General features: G+C 38.8%; 2 protein-coding genes across 5 annotated transcripts in view; one reads left to right on the top strand and one right to left on the bottom strand.

Annotated features, from left to right (window-relative positions):
* Positions 1-8: 8 nt before the first annotated feature.
* Positions 9-8712, bottom strand: LOC307128476 (uncharacterized protein). Its single transcript, XM_079820370.1, has 5 exons — positions 8263-8712; positions 6408-6686; positions 4666-4941; positions 3953-4119; positions 9-824 (listed from the first exon to the last, which is right to left on the bottom strand). The coding sequence occupies exons 1-5, from the start codon at positions 8324-8326 to the stop codon at positions 780-782; spliced, it is 831 nt and encodes a 276-aa protein (XP_079676496.1). The 5' UTR covers positions 8327-8712; the 3' UTR covers positions 9-779.
* Positions 8599-17603, top strand: part of ipo13a (importin 13a) — a 26601-nt gene continuing 17596 nt past the window's right edge. For all 4 annotated transcript variants that reach the window (XR_013816795.1, XR_013816796.1, XM_079820366.1 and 1 more), the window contains exons 1-6: positions 8599-8850; positions 12467-12592; positions 12684-13300; positions 15554-15694; positions 15849-15990; positions 16096-16262. Coding sequence is in view for 2 of the 4 variants with exons in the window: in XM_079820366.1 (XP_079676492.1) it covers positions 8803-8850; positions 12467-12592; positions 12684-13300; positions 15554-15694; positions 15849-15990; positions 16096-16262 (1241 nt within the window). In the remaining 2 variants the exon portion in view is untranslated. The remainder of the gene's footprint in view (positions 8851-12466; positions 12593-12683; positions 13301-15553; positions 15695-15848; positions 15991-16095; positions 16263-17603) is intronic.

Genomic DNA, 17603 nt, shown 5'->3' with positions numbered 1-17603 from the left:
AATATGGTTTTCTTCTTTTATTACAAACTCTTATCTTTACAGGTTCATCTCAACAACACAACTATGCAATATATATATATTTATCAGGTTGTTTACCATAAATCAGTTTTGGCACAAAGTACATTAGGCACTAGGTTTACCACAAATACCAGCATAGACAGAAGTGAATATGCTAAAATACATTTCAAGTTATTATTTCACATACCTTCATAAGCGATCGGGACAATCAACCTTTGTCATAAATATCAAAATCACAATTTAACTCAACCCCAAAATTGTACTCATTCTAGTCACAAAAAAGTAAAATTTTCCTTTCTTAGCTCTAAATGTCAGTGCAAAAGTCCAGAGACATGTACATATGCAAAACCCAGGGAACTTTTCCCCCAAAAAACTATCTTGGAAAATAAGCTGAACTAAAATTACTATGTTTCTTCTGCATGGCAAACATTTGTAGTGAATCTTAAGGTGAATAAAAGGTATATGATTTCTGTTTTCTTGGAATTCAAACATTCCCTTCTCTTAACTAAACAACTGTTTCATTAAGGAACTGTGCAGTTTCTAGCAGAGAATAAGACTGAATATCTTGTTTTACTCTAACCCAATGAAACCCATATTTTTTCTAATATTACGCAACCACTTTTAAGCATCAAGGCCTCCTGAGAATCATCAAAACCCACAATCAGAGATCAGTTGTGAAAGCGGTCTTTCAGGGGAATTGCACCAATGACAACACTGGCTGCCTGAGGAATCAAATAATGAAATGGTGGAATTCACTCTTGCTAATAGGTGTATCTTGACAAAGGCGTGTCTTCTAGGAGATCATCCTGCAGAAAAGCAAATACATTTTTTACTTTAGATGGCTGCACTTGAATCCTCTGATTTGATCATAATCACAGTGGATTTGCAAAACAGCCAAACACATTTGCAAAACATGACACATCCTTATCTATTTGTAAATCTGTGAAAATCTCAAACGTCTCAATTTTAAAGTGCTCCATTATGCTTTTTCGGATATTACTTTTCAAGTAGAGTGTAATATAAGGCCTGCAAAGTTTCAAAAATCAACGTTTATGATAAATGGATTTATTGTCTCCTTAAAGAAAGAGACGAGTCGTCAGTAATTCCAGTCTCACTTCCGGTTACATACCTACGTAGGTTTAAAAAAAAAAAATTGCATAATGCAAGACTATGGTCTTTATTGGCTGCCCACAAATGTCTATTTTGACCCTCAAACACTGAAGTTGTAGCTGAGACTGGAAGAGTTTGGTTTGTGTTGTCGACATGTTGAGAAGACGCTGTTTTCTGCGGTGTGAAAGCAAACTTTGCATGCACTTCCAAAGGACTTGCGCTCGAATTGATACAGTAAAACCAATGACATCGTTGCTGTTTGTATCATGGAGTATAAAGTGATGAGGAAGCCTCTGGAGTTGAAATTCACTGTAAACGGTCGACTTAATCACAGCAGACAGTACCATCTGTCCAATCAGAGCAGAGTAGGCTCTCAGAAAGGAGGAGTTTAGAGAGACCGAATCATTTATCGGTTAGACACTGTGAGGAAAGAGGTGATGCTGCAATGTATATTATGAGAAAATTTAATTGTAAAGTGCATGAGATGAAACTAAATTAGGAGCCTTTAAAATGGCATAATAGGGGCACTTTTATGGGATGAATTCAGTCTCAAAATGATTAATAAAAGCACGCACAAATATCCATGAACTTGATAAATGTTGCAGATATGTTTTACCGATACCAAATGTGCAAAATTCTGATTTAAATGAATGTGCAGCTATTTTTTATTTCTTTTGTATTTGTGTATCATAATTTGCACATGCAACAAATAAAATCTATAATTGCAGGTACATTTGGGGCCAGATTTACTAACAGCTTGCGCCAGCGTAAACCCTCTTTTGGCATTAAAAAAACTACTGTCAAAAAAAAGGCGTGGACAGGGTTATTTTTGCAGCTGACCTTATTGAATATGCATATGTATAATATTTTCTGTAAAAAGTCTTATATAGCTGAAAATCATGATTTCTTGTTGTCCGAATTAGTCAGTGTATTTTTTAGCTAAAAAACTCCACTGCAACAAGTTACATGTGCATTTGTGGATCAGGTGACACGTGCATTCATTGATTCGTTTTTGAGTCGATCCGATTGACTACGCAGGTTTAGCCTTGCACAAGCCACACACAACAGTCAGAGAAAACCTGCTATTGCTAGATGGCAGTAGCCTGCTAAAACACTCAGCGGCATTGTAATCAAGTGTTCTCCCCAAGCGGCAACCTCGCGCAATCTCTCTTGAAGCCAACACGGAAGTGACTTAAACTGCAATTCATCGATTGGCCGCTAGAGACAGGCTCCAAAAGAGAGTCAAATCTGTATCTCCCCCATGTTAAAATACCCAACTTTACAGCAGAAAGAAATATGTTTACAGTCTGGTACAAAAAGTGGTTTTGGTGTATAGCTAATTTTGCCCTTCATGACAACTGTGAGGGGGAGAATTTTTTATAACTTAAATTATATTAAGCCCTAAAGTTCTGCATAATTAAGGGTGTGGCCACTTGAATGACAGGTGGATTGCCACTAGGCGGGTGTGGTTTCAGCAACCAGGCACCTCAGCTCCACCCACGTCCCGCCTCTTTGCCCATTTTCAGTTACCTGTGCGTTCACACCGCCTCCGGCAAGAGCGTAAAAATTAGTTCTGGCCGCCCTGCCAACGACGCTGTAGAAAGATTTGTGGACGAGCTGACGCTCTGACGTAGATCGAATGCTTGGTCTTTTTTTAAACTTTATTTAAACGGGCCAAAGCAAACAATCATGTTGATCGTCATTTGTACTGACTGACCACAAGTAGGGTATAACCGTATAATTTAACCTCATGAAATCATTTAAATGTGAAAGTTTAAAAAAAAAACTGATTGATGGAAAGAACTTAACAATTATAGTTACATGTTTGCTAACGAAATAAACCAATTAAAAGCCATTTGTGTGGTGTAGCTTTTGTGTTCATGGTTACGTGCTAGTCTAATTTCAACATGCAGTTTATAGAAGACGTTTGCTAGCCTTGGTCTTTAATTAACATTAACATTAATTTGTGTGCAGCCTACATTACAATAACGGTCCTGGTTGAAATGCAGCATTAATGCAATTGGTCAAATCGGTGTTGTTTTGAGCAAATTAATTGCATTCCTGCTGAAAAACAAGCGCTCTAGAGTGAAAATGTTGCCTATAAATAGTGTTGCGTGCCTTCTTATCAAACCCGCCACAGCAATGATCAACCTCTCCTCCATTTTGTTTGGGAACTAATGTGGTCAGAAACAAAGTTTACAGCACTGCACTCTCTGGAATCCTCTCAAGCGGAGCACTTCTACATTCCGATTGGTTGTCATAGCTCATTACCATAAAGTTGACCTGATTTCAACTGTCCTCGACGCCCAAATCGTCCAAGACGCGCAGCGCCGCTCTAGCTGGAGCTCGCCGCCAGCTCCCATTGAAAATGGATGACTTCCGGTCACTTTGAACGCACAGTTAGCCGGGAGTGACGCGTGGTGACGCGCTGCCAAGATGGCAACGGCGACTTTAGGCTTAAAAAATGCTCTTCAGAAACCTATGGGTGATGTGATGGACACTACGTCCATATTTTTTTACAGTCTATGGTCCTCCCCCTCGTTATACATTTTTTTACATAACTTACTTAACATAATGCATTAAGAGAGAAGGCTAGCATTAAAAGACCAAACTAGGCAAACCTATGCCTTATTAATAAAGCATACTTTGCACAGGCAAGAAGATTAAATCAGATATTTATCAGGGATAATTGTGCATGCATTTGTTAATCATTTTGAGACTAAACTCATCTCATACCCACTTTAAGTATTACAACTTGATGCCCAAATGCCGTGTGCAGAAATATATAAATATCATAGATATATGATATAGGCATGAGAATTACCATAGGTAGATCTTGTAGCCGATGGAATTCTGGATGCTCGCTCCGCTGGCGGAACCTTAGGAAGAGGACCGCCGAGACCATGGCAGTGCAAATTATGAAAATGGTGACCAGAGCGGCAAGCAGGGGGTCCAGGGGTGATGTAGGGCGGTGAGGAACCTTCCCCGACTCTGCAAGATTGATGAATTGAGTGGAAACTGATTATCACTATCACAGGAACTAATAAAACCAAAGGAACATAATGAAGCCCTGCACAGACCACAGAAGTAAATGCACATGGAAAAATAATTAAATTATCATCCATCATTGTGCTTACTAGTCCTCAACTGCAAGACCAAAGACACCACTCAAACCTCTCTCTCTCTCACACTTGTGTAGAGTATCTTTCTGGCCTTAGTTTAAACAGAGCATTATGGGTTAGTTCACCCAAAAATTAAAAAATTTGAGCTTCCATTTACCACATTTGAGTGCTCTATGTATGTGCGTTTAAATATGAATAAAAGCCTAAATTAAGTTGGTTCATAATATAAAACGATCATCTTCAGAAGACTTGGATTGAACTGCTTGATTCATATGGATTACTTTTACAATCTTTATAAACTTTTAAAGTCTTATGGGTTCTAAATGAAATGAGGATGATTAATTGATGACAGTCATTTTTGCGTGAACCATCCCTTTAAACTAAATAGCAGGAAAAATATTTGCTATCCACACACCTTGATCACCCACGTCCAGTTCAGAAGGCTCGTCCTGGTCTCCCAAAGGAGCAGGTCCAGTGACCTCTGAACTGCTGGTCAGGGCAAACTGAGATGTCTGAGGGTAACTGGGGCTGAATGGTGGAGCTGTTTGTGTTGTGTGGGACACACTGCTGCTCAAAGTGGAGAAGGTCTGATGTCCTTCACTTGGACTGATGGAAGTTGCAGGAGCTGTGGCTGCTGAATCTGAAACGGTGCTCTTCAAATAAGAAAGCGATGGGCTGCCAACAGAAAAACCTGCAGGAGATAAATCGGCACACAAACACAAGCTTTGAACACAGTAAGATTAAAGTAAGATTTAACAAAGTATGGTTTATGGATTTTAAGATTTTTGTTTAAAGAAATTATGAAGAGCATGTTAGAAGTGTGAGTGGTGCTAGTCTATGCAAAACTCTGCCACATTGCAAAACAGGAGTGTGTGCAGTGCTGAAGTTCATGAAAGTTCATTAAGATGAATAACAACGATGAAACTAATTAGCACTTTATAGGAGGATTAACCGATTTATTTTAGATTTAGACTTAATATTTTTAAAATTCTGTTAAAAATATTTAAACATTCTATAAATTCAAAGTGTATGGATGGATGGACTTGGATAGATAGATCTGAGTGGTCACGGGCAGGGTTGCCAAGTCCGTGGTTTTCCCACGGAATTAGGCTACTTTTACACTGTTGCCGCGGTTTGAAGTGAACTTCCCAAACCCCCCAGAACTCAATGTTTACCCCCTGGAATTCATCTGGGCCAGTTTGGGCTGTGATTGGGCGGGTTTTGAATAGCAATTGGGCTGGTTTTGGTACGCAAACCTGGCAACCTTGGTCATGGGTCCCTCCTTCAATGTAGGTCTATGGTATTTTTTGACCCATTCTATTGTCTGCCAGGCAACTGAGGCAAGTTTTGAAGAACTTCTGTTTTGAAGTTGTTTTCTAACAGTCATACTTAAGGTCTGGCATACGTTCAGTAAACCAATAAGTATTCAACTGCCCTAAATATAGCTGTGTTTCCAGTGAAATGACAGAATGAGAGAGGGATATTATTTACAAACACAGTCGTGTTCCAAAATGTTACACCCACGTCCAGCCATTATTTACGGATAGACGTTTGATCGAGTGGGTGGAATGTGGCACTTTCCCAGAGAGTATCACAAGTTCAGTCTTGATTCAGTCACATTAAGCCCAGTGTTTGATCTTTAAAGTGGAACACAGTGATGTACACGCACATTATCATCATATTCATACAACAATATGCGAGCAATGCCACTATCTTTACTGTCATCTTAGCTCGTGGTTGACCAATATGGGTTTTTAAATGGCCAGAGCGGTGCAGAACAAGATGACTGTGATAAAGGCAATATATAATGATGGCAAATGGTCAACATTTCTGAAATAAAAACAAATCCAATACAAAATAGTTATATTGTAATTATAGCGTAATTCACTAGCAATTTCTGAGTGATTTTTTTCAGTGCAGAGCTTTAAAATGTGATCTTTTCAATTGAATGTGATAATGGTTTGCAGACTGTCTCAATATACAATTTAAAAAATCTTTCAACTCTTCGTAACAGTTCATTTTTGCAGCCTTATCTTCCACTGTCCATGTTGTTGTTCTCAACACAATGGATGGCAAATTTGTTTTCAAAGCCAAGTTAGACCGATTAATGACAGATAGCATTTGCAATTAGATTAGGTTTAATTTGATTAGTCTTGCCTGGTTCTGAGGCTCTGTCCGTGTTGAGGGTGGTGACATCTTGCAGCGCAGGGGTCTGTGAGATGGCTGGTGCCGGAGACGTGTCATTGGATGGCTGTGTCGGAGGAGCAGCAGTAGGTGTGACCTCGGCAGATGACAACTCAGTCGGAAGAGAGGAGACGCTTTGATAGGCTGTACTGGGTCGTGATTCCAAAATGTCACTTTTTGAAGTCACACGATCTTCAGGAAGGACTTCATTCAGAAGGGAACTCACGTCCGGGAATATGTCTGTTGTCTGACCTTGGGGAGAAGTAGAAAATATCTAAATGAGCAAACAGATCCAGCTTGTTCGTTTAGAATGCATTAATTAAAAATGTCCACATAATTTCTTATTGTCAACTGTACTTGTAGATCTACAAATAAACATGAACATTTTAAAGGGAAAGAATTGAAATATGCCATGTTTATTTGCTACAGGAAGAGCGCTGTGTGTTCTCATGCTGAATCGGTTACGTGGGCGTTCCAGACCGGATCTGTACAGTCGAGTTTAATGGTCACACAGTGAATCCACAGAACAAAGCGGTTGTGACCTTTATGTGTCAAGAAGGAGCAGAGGAACAAACAAAACAGATAAAAGGAGATTGTGTCCTCAAATTATGCATGTGCACAGGTTTTTTTTTGAAGATTTAGAAGACAGAATATAAGAAAATATCACCTTATCACTATTCTCAGCTACATCATAAACCACTTAGTGGCCAGTTAAACTAGGTTAGATGCATAAACAAAAAATATTGTTTAGCAGGCAGGAAACAGGTCATATTTGAACCCATGTCTTCCACATCGGCACCAAATTAATGGAAACAATTTGGTCACAAATTGGACACCAAACATATTTCAAAATATCACAGATGAACTGTTGGTTTTTCTGTTCCCAAATATCAGATATTGTTACTATTTTAATCTTTTAAGCTTTGCAGTATTGTAACATGCAAATGTCAATTATTGTCAATTACATACTTTGTGATATGCTGATAGATAGATAGATAGATAGATAGATAGATAGATAGATAGATAGATAGATAGATAGATAGATAGATAGATAGATAGATAGATAGATAGAAAGATAGATAGATAGATAGATAGATAGATAGATAGATAGATAGATAGATAGATAGATAGATAGATAGATAGATTTTTTTCCCGCTATAAAGAACATTTTGTTTAATAGAAAGGTCCCATGCACTTAAAAACCAAAAGGGGGTTTTCACAGTGATGCCAAAGTGTGTGTGTGTGTGTGTGTGTGTGTGTGTGTGTGTGTGTGTGTGTGTGTGTGTGTGTGTGTGTGTGTGTGTGTGTGTGTGTGTGTGTGTGTGTGTGTGTGTGTGTGTGTGTGTGTGTGTGTGTGTGTGTGTGTGTGTGTGTGTGTGTGTGATGAACATTTTAATAATCTAAAGGACCTTTTCCACTATATGAAAAATGTAGTGGTTCCATAGAGGTTCTTCAATGCCAATAAAGAACCTTTAGATAGATAGATAGATAGATAGATAGATAGATAGATAGATAGATAGATAGATAGATAGATAGATAGATAGATAGATAGATAGATAGATAGATAGATAGATAGATAGATAGATAGATAGATAGATAGATAGATAGATAGATAGATAGATAGATAGATTTTGTCCCACAATGTGTTTCATGCGTAGGCTAAATAATGTAATTAAAAATTAAGACGTATAGCCTACATTAGTAATGATGACTATTCCGAGAGACCACGCGAGCAAGACAAAGCCTGCAGAGACTGTAACATTACAGAATCGTGTTGCTGGATCCATATGCTACTAGAAATCAAGAAAATCATAAGCCATGTGCTTACCTTTTATGCCAGATAAATGAAGAACCATCGCAGTCCATATAATAAAAGCGCCTTGAGTCCTCATGTTAAGATAAAGCGACTCAAAGCGAGCGCGCGCAGACACCGTGTAGATTCGCTCTGTGATTCCCGGGATGATCTTTCCGTTAGATGACAGCGGACATCGTCAGCGCTAAAAATATCTCGAGGGGTCTGGGCTTCAAGAGCGGGGTGTGGTTAACCGCAACCTATCGTCTAAACGACAGCTTATTTATAAATGACCACTAGACCGTTTGAATCGCATCGAATCGAATGTGAATGGACCGAGTGATTTGAGTGAATTGGCTCGAGACAGTCGGTGAATGACGTGTAGCGTCAGTCCTGTCAGCTGTTATTTAGGGCGACCCACGTGTGTGCTGGTGGACCATCCCGTCAGAGCTGCCCCCCGCGCGCGCACAAACACACTCATGACCTGACGAGACTCCACAAACACCCCCTCAAAAAGTACAACTGAATACTGGCCGTCACAGAGCACAAGAATAGGATATAAGGAACTAATTGAGAATGGAGTCAGTGAATGCAGAGGAGTTCACCGTGGAGGCGGTGGAGAGGGTGAGTAGATGTGACATACAGCTCTACGGCCAAACTGACTCACAGAAACACAATGACATGTCACCCAACCATTTGTGTATGAGCTGACAAGCGGTGACTAATAACTTTTTCTTTTATAACATTTCACAAATGTTAGAGGCTATAAAGGTAAAAAGGAAGTTGTTGCCTATATTTTGGATGGTCTGGTGAGGTCTTCGATCTTTCACTTTTGCAGTTCACTGTGTGGCAAATCAGTTTTAACCCTCACGATCTATTCGCGGTCTGAATGACCAAATAGCTTTTGAAATATTGGCTACTTAACATTAAAATAACACGTTGAAGCTTAGATTATTTTCTAATTTAAAAATAAATGTCAACACGATAATACACAAAAGTCCTTATAATGCACTAGGCCTACATGTTTGAGGCATCAGATACCCCCAATGTTGGGGAAAGTTACTTTTAAAAGTAATGCAGTACAATATTGTGTTACTTCCTAAAAAAGTAACTAATTGCATTACTTAGTTAGTAACTTTTTTATGGAAAGTAATGCATTATGTTACTTTTGTGTTACTTTTCTCACCTGGGCTGGGCTTGCTTGTTTGTTTTTTAATAACAAAAAAAGTTCTATTTTGGAGGAAAATGTAAAGGCCAAAAGTGCAAATGCAAAAGGAAATGCAAATTCACATCAGTAATGGGGGCGCAGCTCAACCTTTCAGCTTTGCTGCTGTTCTGGATTGCAGAAGAATAGGATGCAGGAGAAGAAACTTAAGCAATTAAAAAGCTCTTGAAGAGCTAGGAGTCAAAGCCATTTTTTATGTTTTGTTTTGATTTTTAAGGTAAATTCATGTTCCAGTTACTTATTTCTTATGCTTTTTTTCAGGTTAAACAAACATTACTTACACTACCAATACAAAAATTTATTGTTTATTTATTTATTAAAACAAAGCCTATAATTTTCATTAAGTGGTTGTTTTAAAAGTCTGTATAAACAGAAGTTGTGATAGTATTTGCTTCCCTATTGTGACGTAGCCTGACGTCGTCATACTCAGATTCTTGTCAGGATATGAGTCTGATACTGCTCCATTGGGCTGTGATTTATAGGGCGTGTTTCAACCGAAACAGGAAAGAAAATACCTCTGCACTCAATTGGATAGACCTACAACCAATCAGAGCAACGGAGTAAGTGACGTATGTTGAGCGACGCATAGTTGTCAACAGAACTCAACTGCATGCACACTGGAAGAAGATGAGTGTAAACTATCTTTGCCAGTGTTGTAAAAAGAATTTAAGGAGACACGGATTACTTGATCACAATCATCATTTTAGAGAGAGATAGTAAAGGTGAATGCATATACGAACAAGTTCTCCTTTTAGGAATTCCACCCAAGCGCTCTTTGGTGACGTGGATGATTATGTTACTGTTGATCATCTGTCCATCATCATATAAAGCCCGCCCTGACAATTTGATTGGTCCGAACAGCTCTGGTTCGAGCATAGTTGCTCCACAACAGATCAAGTCCAGACCGAACTTCCCGACCTCAAATGTTGTGGGCTAAGTTCGGCTGGCGTCCAGGCTAATTGTTATGTATACGAGTAAAACGGCTTCTTGAATGTAAAAATGCTGAATTATTTGATTTTGTCCATTGGGAATTGATTGGTATGCTTTCAATAATTCTATGATTTGCTTTGGCTGTGATATCATAATGAGTGACAGGCTGTCCCGATTTTTTGAAAGCAAAAAATGTGAAAATCAGACAAACCATCACCCCCAACCCCTAACTCCCCCCGAGCGGGATTCGAACCACTGTCTCCAGCATGGGAGGCGTGTGCGTTAACAAGGACGCTAAAAACTGCAGGAGCTAGCATTGGTTGCTAGCGTGCCTCTTGAGGCCAGGGGAGTGTGGTTTACACACTCAGCTCTTGCTGGCCTACGCTACACTCACCCCCCCTAAACCCCACTCCCATCCGGGTCACGGCACCAAATATATAAATATATAACTGCCCCGCTCCAAGCAGGACTCGAACCTGAGTCACCAGCATGGGAAATGAGCACACTAACAAGGACGCTAAAGACTGCAGTCTCTATCTAGATCAGTGGTCCTGAGTTTAAAGATATGTGTGATTACCATACATTTTAGTAAGCAGTTTTCTTTTCTTTTTTTTAAGAGCACAAGATGTAAATCAAAACTGCCAAAATTTGGAGATATAAAATCTGAGGCTTCAATAGAATAGAAATTCAATAGAAGTAGATTTCATCAGATCCATTTAGGGCTAATGGTGACAAGTAGTTTTTGGTTTGGAGAATGCTGTCCCTCAGGCCTCTATTCCTTCATATTCCCATAATTCCACTAACAGCCAAGCAAAGCTACACGCGCTTGGAGGTGTTTGTTCTTGTGCAGTTCGGGGCAATATAGGAGCTTCTGGAAGAGGAAAGTAACTTGATATCATCAGTAAGCTGTTCTAGTCTAATAATAACTGTCAGCATGTGGGGGATTTGGTGGCTGGTTTATATTATGCTTGTCCATTGTGTCCTGTGATTTCAGTTGCATCTTATCTATGCACTCAATACACATTTTTGGGGAAAGAATATGGTAATATTACACTATCATTAAGATTTTTAAATATTTTTGAAAGAAGTCTCTTAGGCTTACAGAGGCTGCATATTTGTTTAAAAAAATACAGCAATATTGTGCAATGTTATTATTGTAATTGTAATAAAAAAAAATGTTTTGTTTTTTAATATATTTTAAAAGGTCATTTATTCCTGTGATTCAAAGCTAACTTTTCAGCATCATTCCTCCAGTTTTCAGTGTCACATGATCCTTCAGAAATCATTCTAATATGATGATTTGCTGCTAAAAAAAAAACAGTGTTGAAAACAGTTGGGCTGCTTAATATTTTTTGTGGAAATGTGATATACTACCATTCAAAAGTTTGGAGTAAACAAATTAATACTTTTATTTTTTTAAGGATGCATTAAATTGTGACAGTAAAGACATTTATAATGCTACAAAACGGATTTCTATTAAAATGATAAATGCTATTCATCAATTAAACCTTAAAAAAATTACAGTTTCCACAAAAAACTAAAAATTGTGACACTGGGACTGAAGTAATGGTTGCTGAAAATTTAAATAAGTAAATGCAGGCTTTTGAGAAATAAATATTTTTTAACATGATAAATGTCTTTACTGACAACTTTTTATCAATTTAATGCATACTTGCTAAATAAATATAATAATTTCTTTAAAAAACAAAAACAATTTTGAATGGTAGTGTCACATTTTCAACATAAATATTAAAAAATAAAAATTATTGTCAACATTGATAATATTAAAAATGTTTCTTGAGCACTAAATTCATCATATTAGAATGATTTCTGAAGGATCATGTGACACTGAAGACTGGAGTAATGATGCTGAAAATTCAGCTTTGCATCACAGGAATAAACTACTTTTTAAAGTATATTCAAATAGAAAATATTAAATGGTAATAATATTTTATAATATTAATGTTTTTCAGTATTTTTGATCAAATAAATACAGGCTTTGTGAGCATAAGAGACTTCTTTAAAAAAAAAAAAAAAACGTAAAAAATCTTTTTTAATAAAAATGTTTTTCCTGATGTTCTTTAGGCTCTTCAGCAGCTCTACTATGATCCTGATATGGGCAAGAAGAATGTGGCCCAGAAGTGGCTCACACAAGCCCAGGCATCACCACAAGCATGGCACTTCTGCTGGGCTTTGCTCCGGTCAGACAAAGTAAGCAATATGGGCGACTACGGCGCACTTTACAATGTATGAATTTCACTGCATTAGATTTGTAGTTCTAATTTATTCTGTTTCTAATTAGGTTCCTGAGATCCAGTTCTTTGGGGCAAGCACGTTACATGCTAAAATCTCCCGCCATTGGTCCGACCTCCCAACTGGTCAATTAGACTCCCTCCGCTCGCAGCTCATCGCTCAGGTCGGCCAGTTCGCGTCAGGGCCCAAGATGGTGCTGACGAGACTCTGTGTTGCTCTGGCCGCTTTGGTCCTTCACGTCTTACCCGAAACATGGCCAACCGCAGTACCAGATCTTCTGTGTGCCTTCCAGACAGGGGAGGGTGTGACAGAGGCTGACAGTCAGGCCCGATGCCTCGCACTCCTAGAAATCCTCGCCGTTCTGCCCGAGGAGCTTCAGAGCAGCAGGATCGTGTCCTCTCGGCGTTCCCAGCTGAGAAGCACTCTTGCTGTGGAGTGGAGCTCCGTCTGCTCCCTGCTCCAGCAGTTACTACATCGGGCAGACGCACCCTGTGCGGTCAGAGAGCGGGTGCTCAGGTGTGTGTCCTCCTGGCTCACGCTGGACATCGCTTTAAAAGACAGCGAGGGGTTGCTGCAGAGCTGCTTTGCCCTCCTTAAGGAGTCTGAGCTCTTTGACATGGCTGTAGAAACCATTGTCAGCATCATCTCACAGCCTGATTGTCAGAGGTGAGATTCGCCATATAACAGAGAATATACTGTCAAAACAAGCACTATTTGCTGTCATCCATTAACAGTTCTAAGCATAGTTTCCCTGTATATCACATTAATTGTTTCCTTTCTCTTGTCACATCATTGCGTACTCAAAAAAATATTTAGGCCTAGATTTAAAGTGCTCCTATTATGCTGTTTTAAAGGTTCAGAATTTTGTTTTGGAAGTCTCCTACAATAGGTTTACATGCATCCAAGGTCAAAAAACACCTTTTTCTCATTATATACATTGCACATCACCTCATTTCTCAGCGAGTCTGAAAATGGTTAGTTCGAAGATTCAGTCTCTCTAAACCCCTCCTTACCGAGAGCTTACTCTGCTCTGATTGGTCAGATGGCTCAGTCTGTTGTGATTGGTCGACCGCTTACAGTGCGTGACAAAAACCAAATGCTCATTACCATATCTAAATTTCAACTCCTCATCCTTTTGAAGTGCATGCAAAATCACAGCGCTCAACATATTGACAACATGAACCAAACTCTTCCAGGCCTCAGCAGAACTACAGTGTTTGATAGTGATGCACCGATCATGATTTTACATGGCCGATTCCGATACTGATTTTTTTCAATAAAACTCTATGCTACCGATTTCCGATTATTATTTTTTTAGACAATAAAAGAACCAAAGTACACATGAACAAGATGTTTATTTGGTATTTAACAGGCTAAATTGGCTTTTGGCTAATGAAAACAAGTCCGCAATCTGAAATGAACGGGAAATTGAATTGGAAAATAAAAGGCTGAAAGGTGAAATTAAAGGCAACAACTGCATATTCTGCAATCCAAACAAAGATGTTACTTAAATCAGCATTTGTTTTTAAATTCAGTGTAAAGAAAAAAAGTCTTTACCAGTGAAATTAAATAAAACCAAAGTATATAATTGTTCCAAAATGTTAAATCAAATAATGTTGAGTGCAACGAAAAAAAACTAAGATGCTACAGCAGGTGCTTTTTAAATCAAATTAAGTCAATGTAATTTTAAGGTAAAATAAAAATGATCATCCTATAGGCTACAGAACTGATAGTATTTCATTTCAAAAGTGCATGCATGTTCTTCTTTAGGCTACAAAAAGAAGTATTTCGGCTTTGTCACAAGTTAGTCTGTTTCGTTCTCATCCGATCCAACACGTGAGAAGCTGAGCTGAACAAACGCTCACCATCTGCGCTTGTGCAGGCGGAGAGGTAAGCTTGCGCAACTTCAGCTTGCGCAGGAAAGCAACTCTTCATTCCCTTCAGCGTATCTCGTCTCTTCCCACAGTTCTCCAGTTTCCGTTTGTAACACAGTGACATGTGACATGTTCGTGTTCGCAAATGATTGCAATATAGGCGCGTATGTGCACGCGGGTGCACTTCCGGAAAAATCGGCAGAAAAATACAAAGAAAACCGGTTTTTGGCCGGTCAACCGGTGCATCCCTAGTGTTTGAGGGTAGATTAAAGTAGACGTCATTTGCAGGTAGCCAATCAAGACCATAGACTGGCATTATGCTAATTTGTTACACTATTACATAGGTTTGTAATAGGAAGTGACACTGGAATTACTAACGAACCATTTCAGGCAGTTCAGAATCGATTCTCTCTTTTAGGAGACAATATATTTATTTGTCATCCACTTTGATCTTTAAAACTTTGCAGACTTTTAACATTCACAAACAGCTAAACTACACTTAATAAAATCTAATTTATGTGAAAAGACATTATAATCAGGGATCTAATAAACTCTTAAGCTGATAATTATGATCAAATTAAGGAAAACAAAAAAAGGAAAAATTGCAGATGTTCTAAATCTACATCTCAGTCTATGCTACTTTGTTACAAAATAAAGACAATTAAATAAATAAAACACAGTAAAACCTAAATGAATTAAGATTTCACAGTCTGATAATAAATGTTTAGTATGAAAGATTCATGAGATTCATATTCCTTTAGAAATGTGCTATAGACAAAATAATTCAAATAATGGATTTAAATGTTTAGTTGGATATTTAGTTTGTGTGTGCAGTTGGTGTACTTTTCCTAAAGAAATTGACTAATTTTATTGTTTTTCAAACAAAACCATTAATATTCAATATCGGCTGATCATTTTGTGAAAAAGTGATTTGTATGATCTGATAAAATTTACTAACCATCACAGTATGTCACTTCAAACCCCTGGTGCACAGAAGGTTGACCATAAAAATGTATTATTACTCTGTGTGTTTGTTGACGTGGAGGTTTGCAGACAGTCTGGTGAAGGTTGTTCCTCAGGTTCTGGGTCTTCAGGAGCAGCTAAAGAAGGCGGTGCAGGATGGAGACATGGAGACATCTCATGGAATCTGTCGCATTGCTGTAGCTCTGGGAGAAACGCATTGCAGGTTGGACATAATGACTTATATGCATCATTAATAATCTCCTATTAATAACAGTCTTATATGACCTCAGATGGCCTGAGCCTATTCATCATTTGACTGCCCATTGTCTCTTTGATGAAAGCTCTTTTCCCTCTTTCTGTCCCTCTCAACTCCCCAGGACTCTTCTGGAGCAGGTGGATCACTGGCAGGGCTTTCAGGCTCTAGTGAGCATGATTATGTCCTGCACTGGTACACCTGGACATTACCCTGTGAATGAGACCTCCAGCTCTCTCACGCTCACATTCTGGTACACCCTACAGGTACAGCAGGTTCACCCAGAAAAATCACTCAAGTGTGGTGCCAACTGCTATTGCATTGACTTGAGCAGATATGAGGTTTTGAGTCGTATCAGCTGCTTGTTTCAGGATGAGATGACGTCATTGGATGCTGAGAGGCAGACACTCTATCTACAAATCTACAGACCTCTGTACTTCCAGCTGGTGGATGTTCTGCTGCAGAAGGCCTGTTTTTCCAGAGATGAGGACTATGCCACATGGTCCGCAGATGACAAAGAGCAGTTCAGGACCTACAGGTTAAACTAGATTTTTAAGAAACTGCACGATTCAAAATGCACAATTATTTATATATTTATTATAATTATTTTTCTTAAAAAAAAAAAAAAAATCAGGGTGGCAGTGAGACACTTACAATGTAAGTGAATGGGGCCAATCCGTTAATTTTAAAAGGCTCACTGTTTTCATAGTATATCCACAAGACAAAAGGTTAGTCATTATTTTACACCACAATCATCTTGACAATACACTATAACACAATAACAATATGCATGTTACCATGATTTTAGTGTAAAAATTTGCCCTTCGCTAAGCCCCGCCCTCCTTAGATACTGTTGCTACGCCTGACAAGCTTTCGCGCCTGGCACGTCTATTACAGTATGTATGCGCCGGTGTCAGACATTCCCAAGGAGATAATTAGTCATTTTTGGCAAACAGGTGAAATATCTGAGAGAGCGAGACAAAAGGGATTGCAGTATGCAAGGGATATACAGTTGCAAGAAAAAGTATGTGAACCGCTTGCAGAATCTGTGAAAATGTGAATAATTTGAACAACTTAAGAGAGATCATACAAAATGTGTTATTTTTTATTTAGTACTGTCCTGAATAAGATATTTTACATAAATAAATGTTTACATATAGTCCACAAGACAAAAACACTCAGACAAAAACAGATATCCATCTTTTCACACTGAGGACAATTGAGGGACTCAAACACAACTATTAAAAAAAGTTGAAACCAAGCGGCAACCTCCCGCAGTTTCTCTTGAAGCCAATACGGAAGTTACTTAAACTGCAATTCATTGACTGGCGCTAGGGAATGGCTTCAGAAGGGAGCAGAATCTCATTGAGCCCCATGTTAAAATGCCCAACTTTACAGCAGATTAAAACATGTTTACAGCCTGGTACAAATTGTGGTTTTGGTCTATACGGCTTATTTTGCCCTTCATGGCAACTGTGAGGGGGGTGAATTTTTTTAACTCATTCGTTTACATTATATAAAGCATTAAAGTTCTGCATAATTAAGGGCGTGGCCACTTTGAGTGACAGGTGGATAGCCATTTATCTGCTGTCTGTTAGTCATCGCGTCACTTCAGCTCCGCCTACATCCCCCCTTTTTGCCCATTGTCTGTTATCCGGGAGTGACGCGCGATGACACACTGCCAAGATGGCAACGGCCATCTCGTCCATACTTTGCCCTTCAAAACTGCTCATCAGAATCCTATGGGTGACGTCATGGACACTACGTCCATATTTTTTTACAGTCTATGGTTGAAACATTCACTGATGCTCCAGAAGGAAACACGATGCATTAAGAGCTGGGGGTGAAAACCTTTGAACAGGATGAAGAGGTCCAAATT

This window comes from Gobio gobio (genome assembly GCF_949357685.1).
Source record: "Gobio gobio genome assembly, chromosome: 6".
Classification (NCBI taxonomy): Eukaryota; Metazoa; Chordata; class Actinopteri; order Cypriniformes; family Gobionidae; genus Gobio; species Gobio gobio.
Note: the sequence above shows the minus strand (reverse complement) of the source record. Positions and strands in the feature narration are given on the sequence as shown.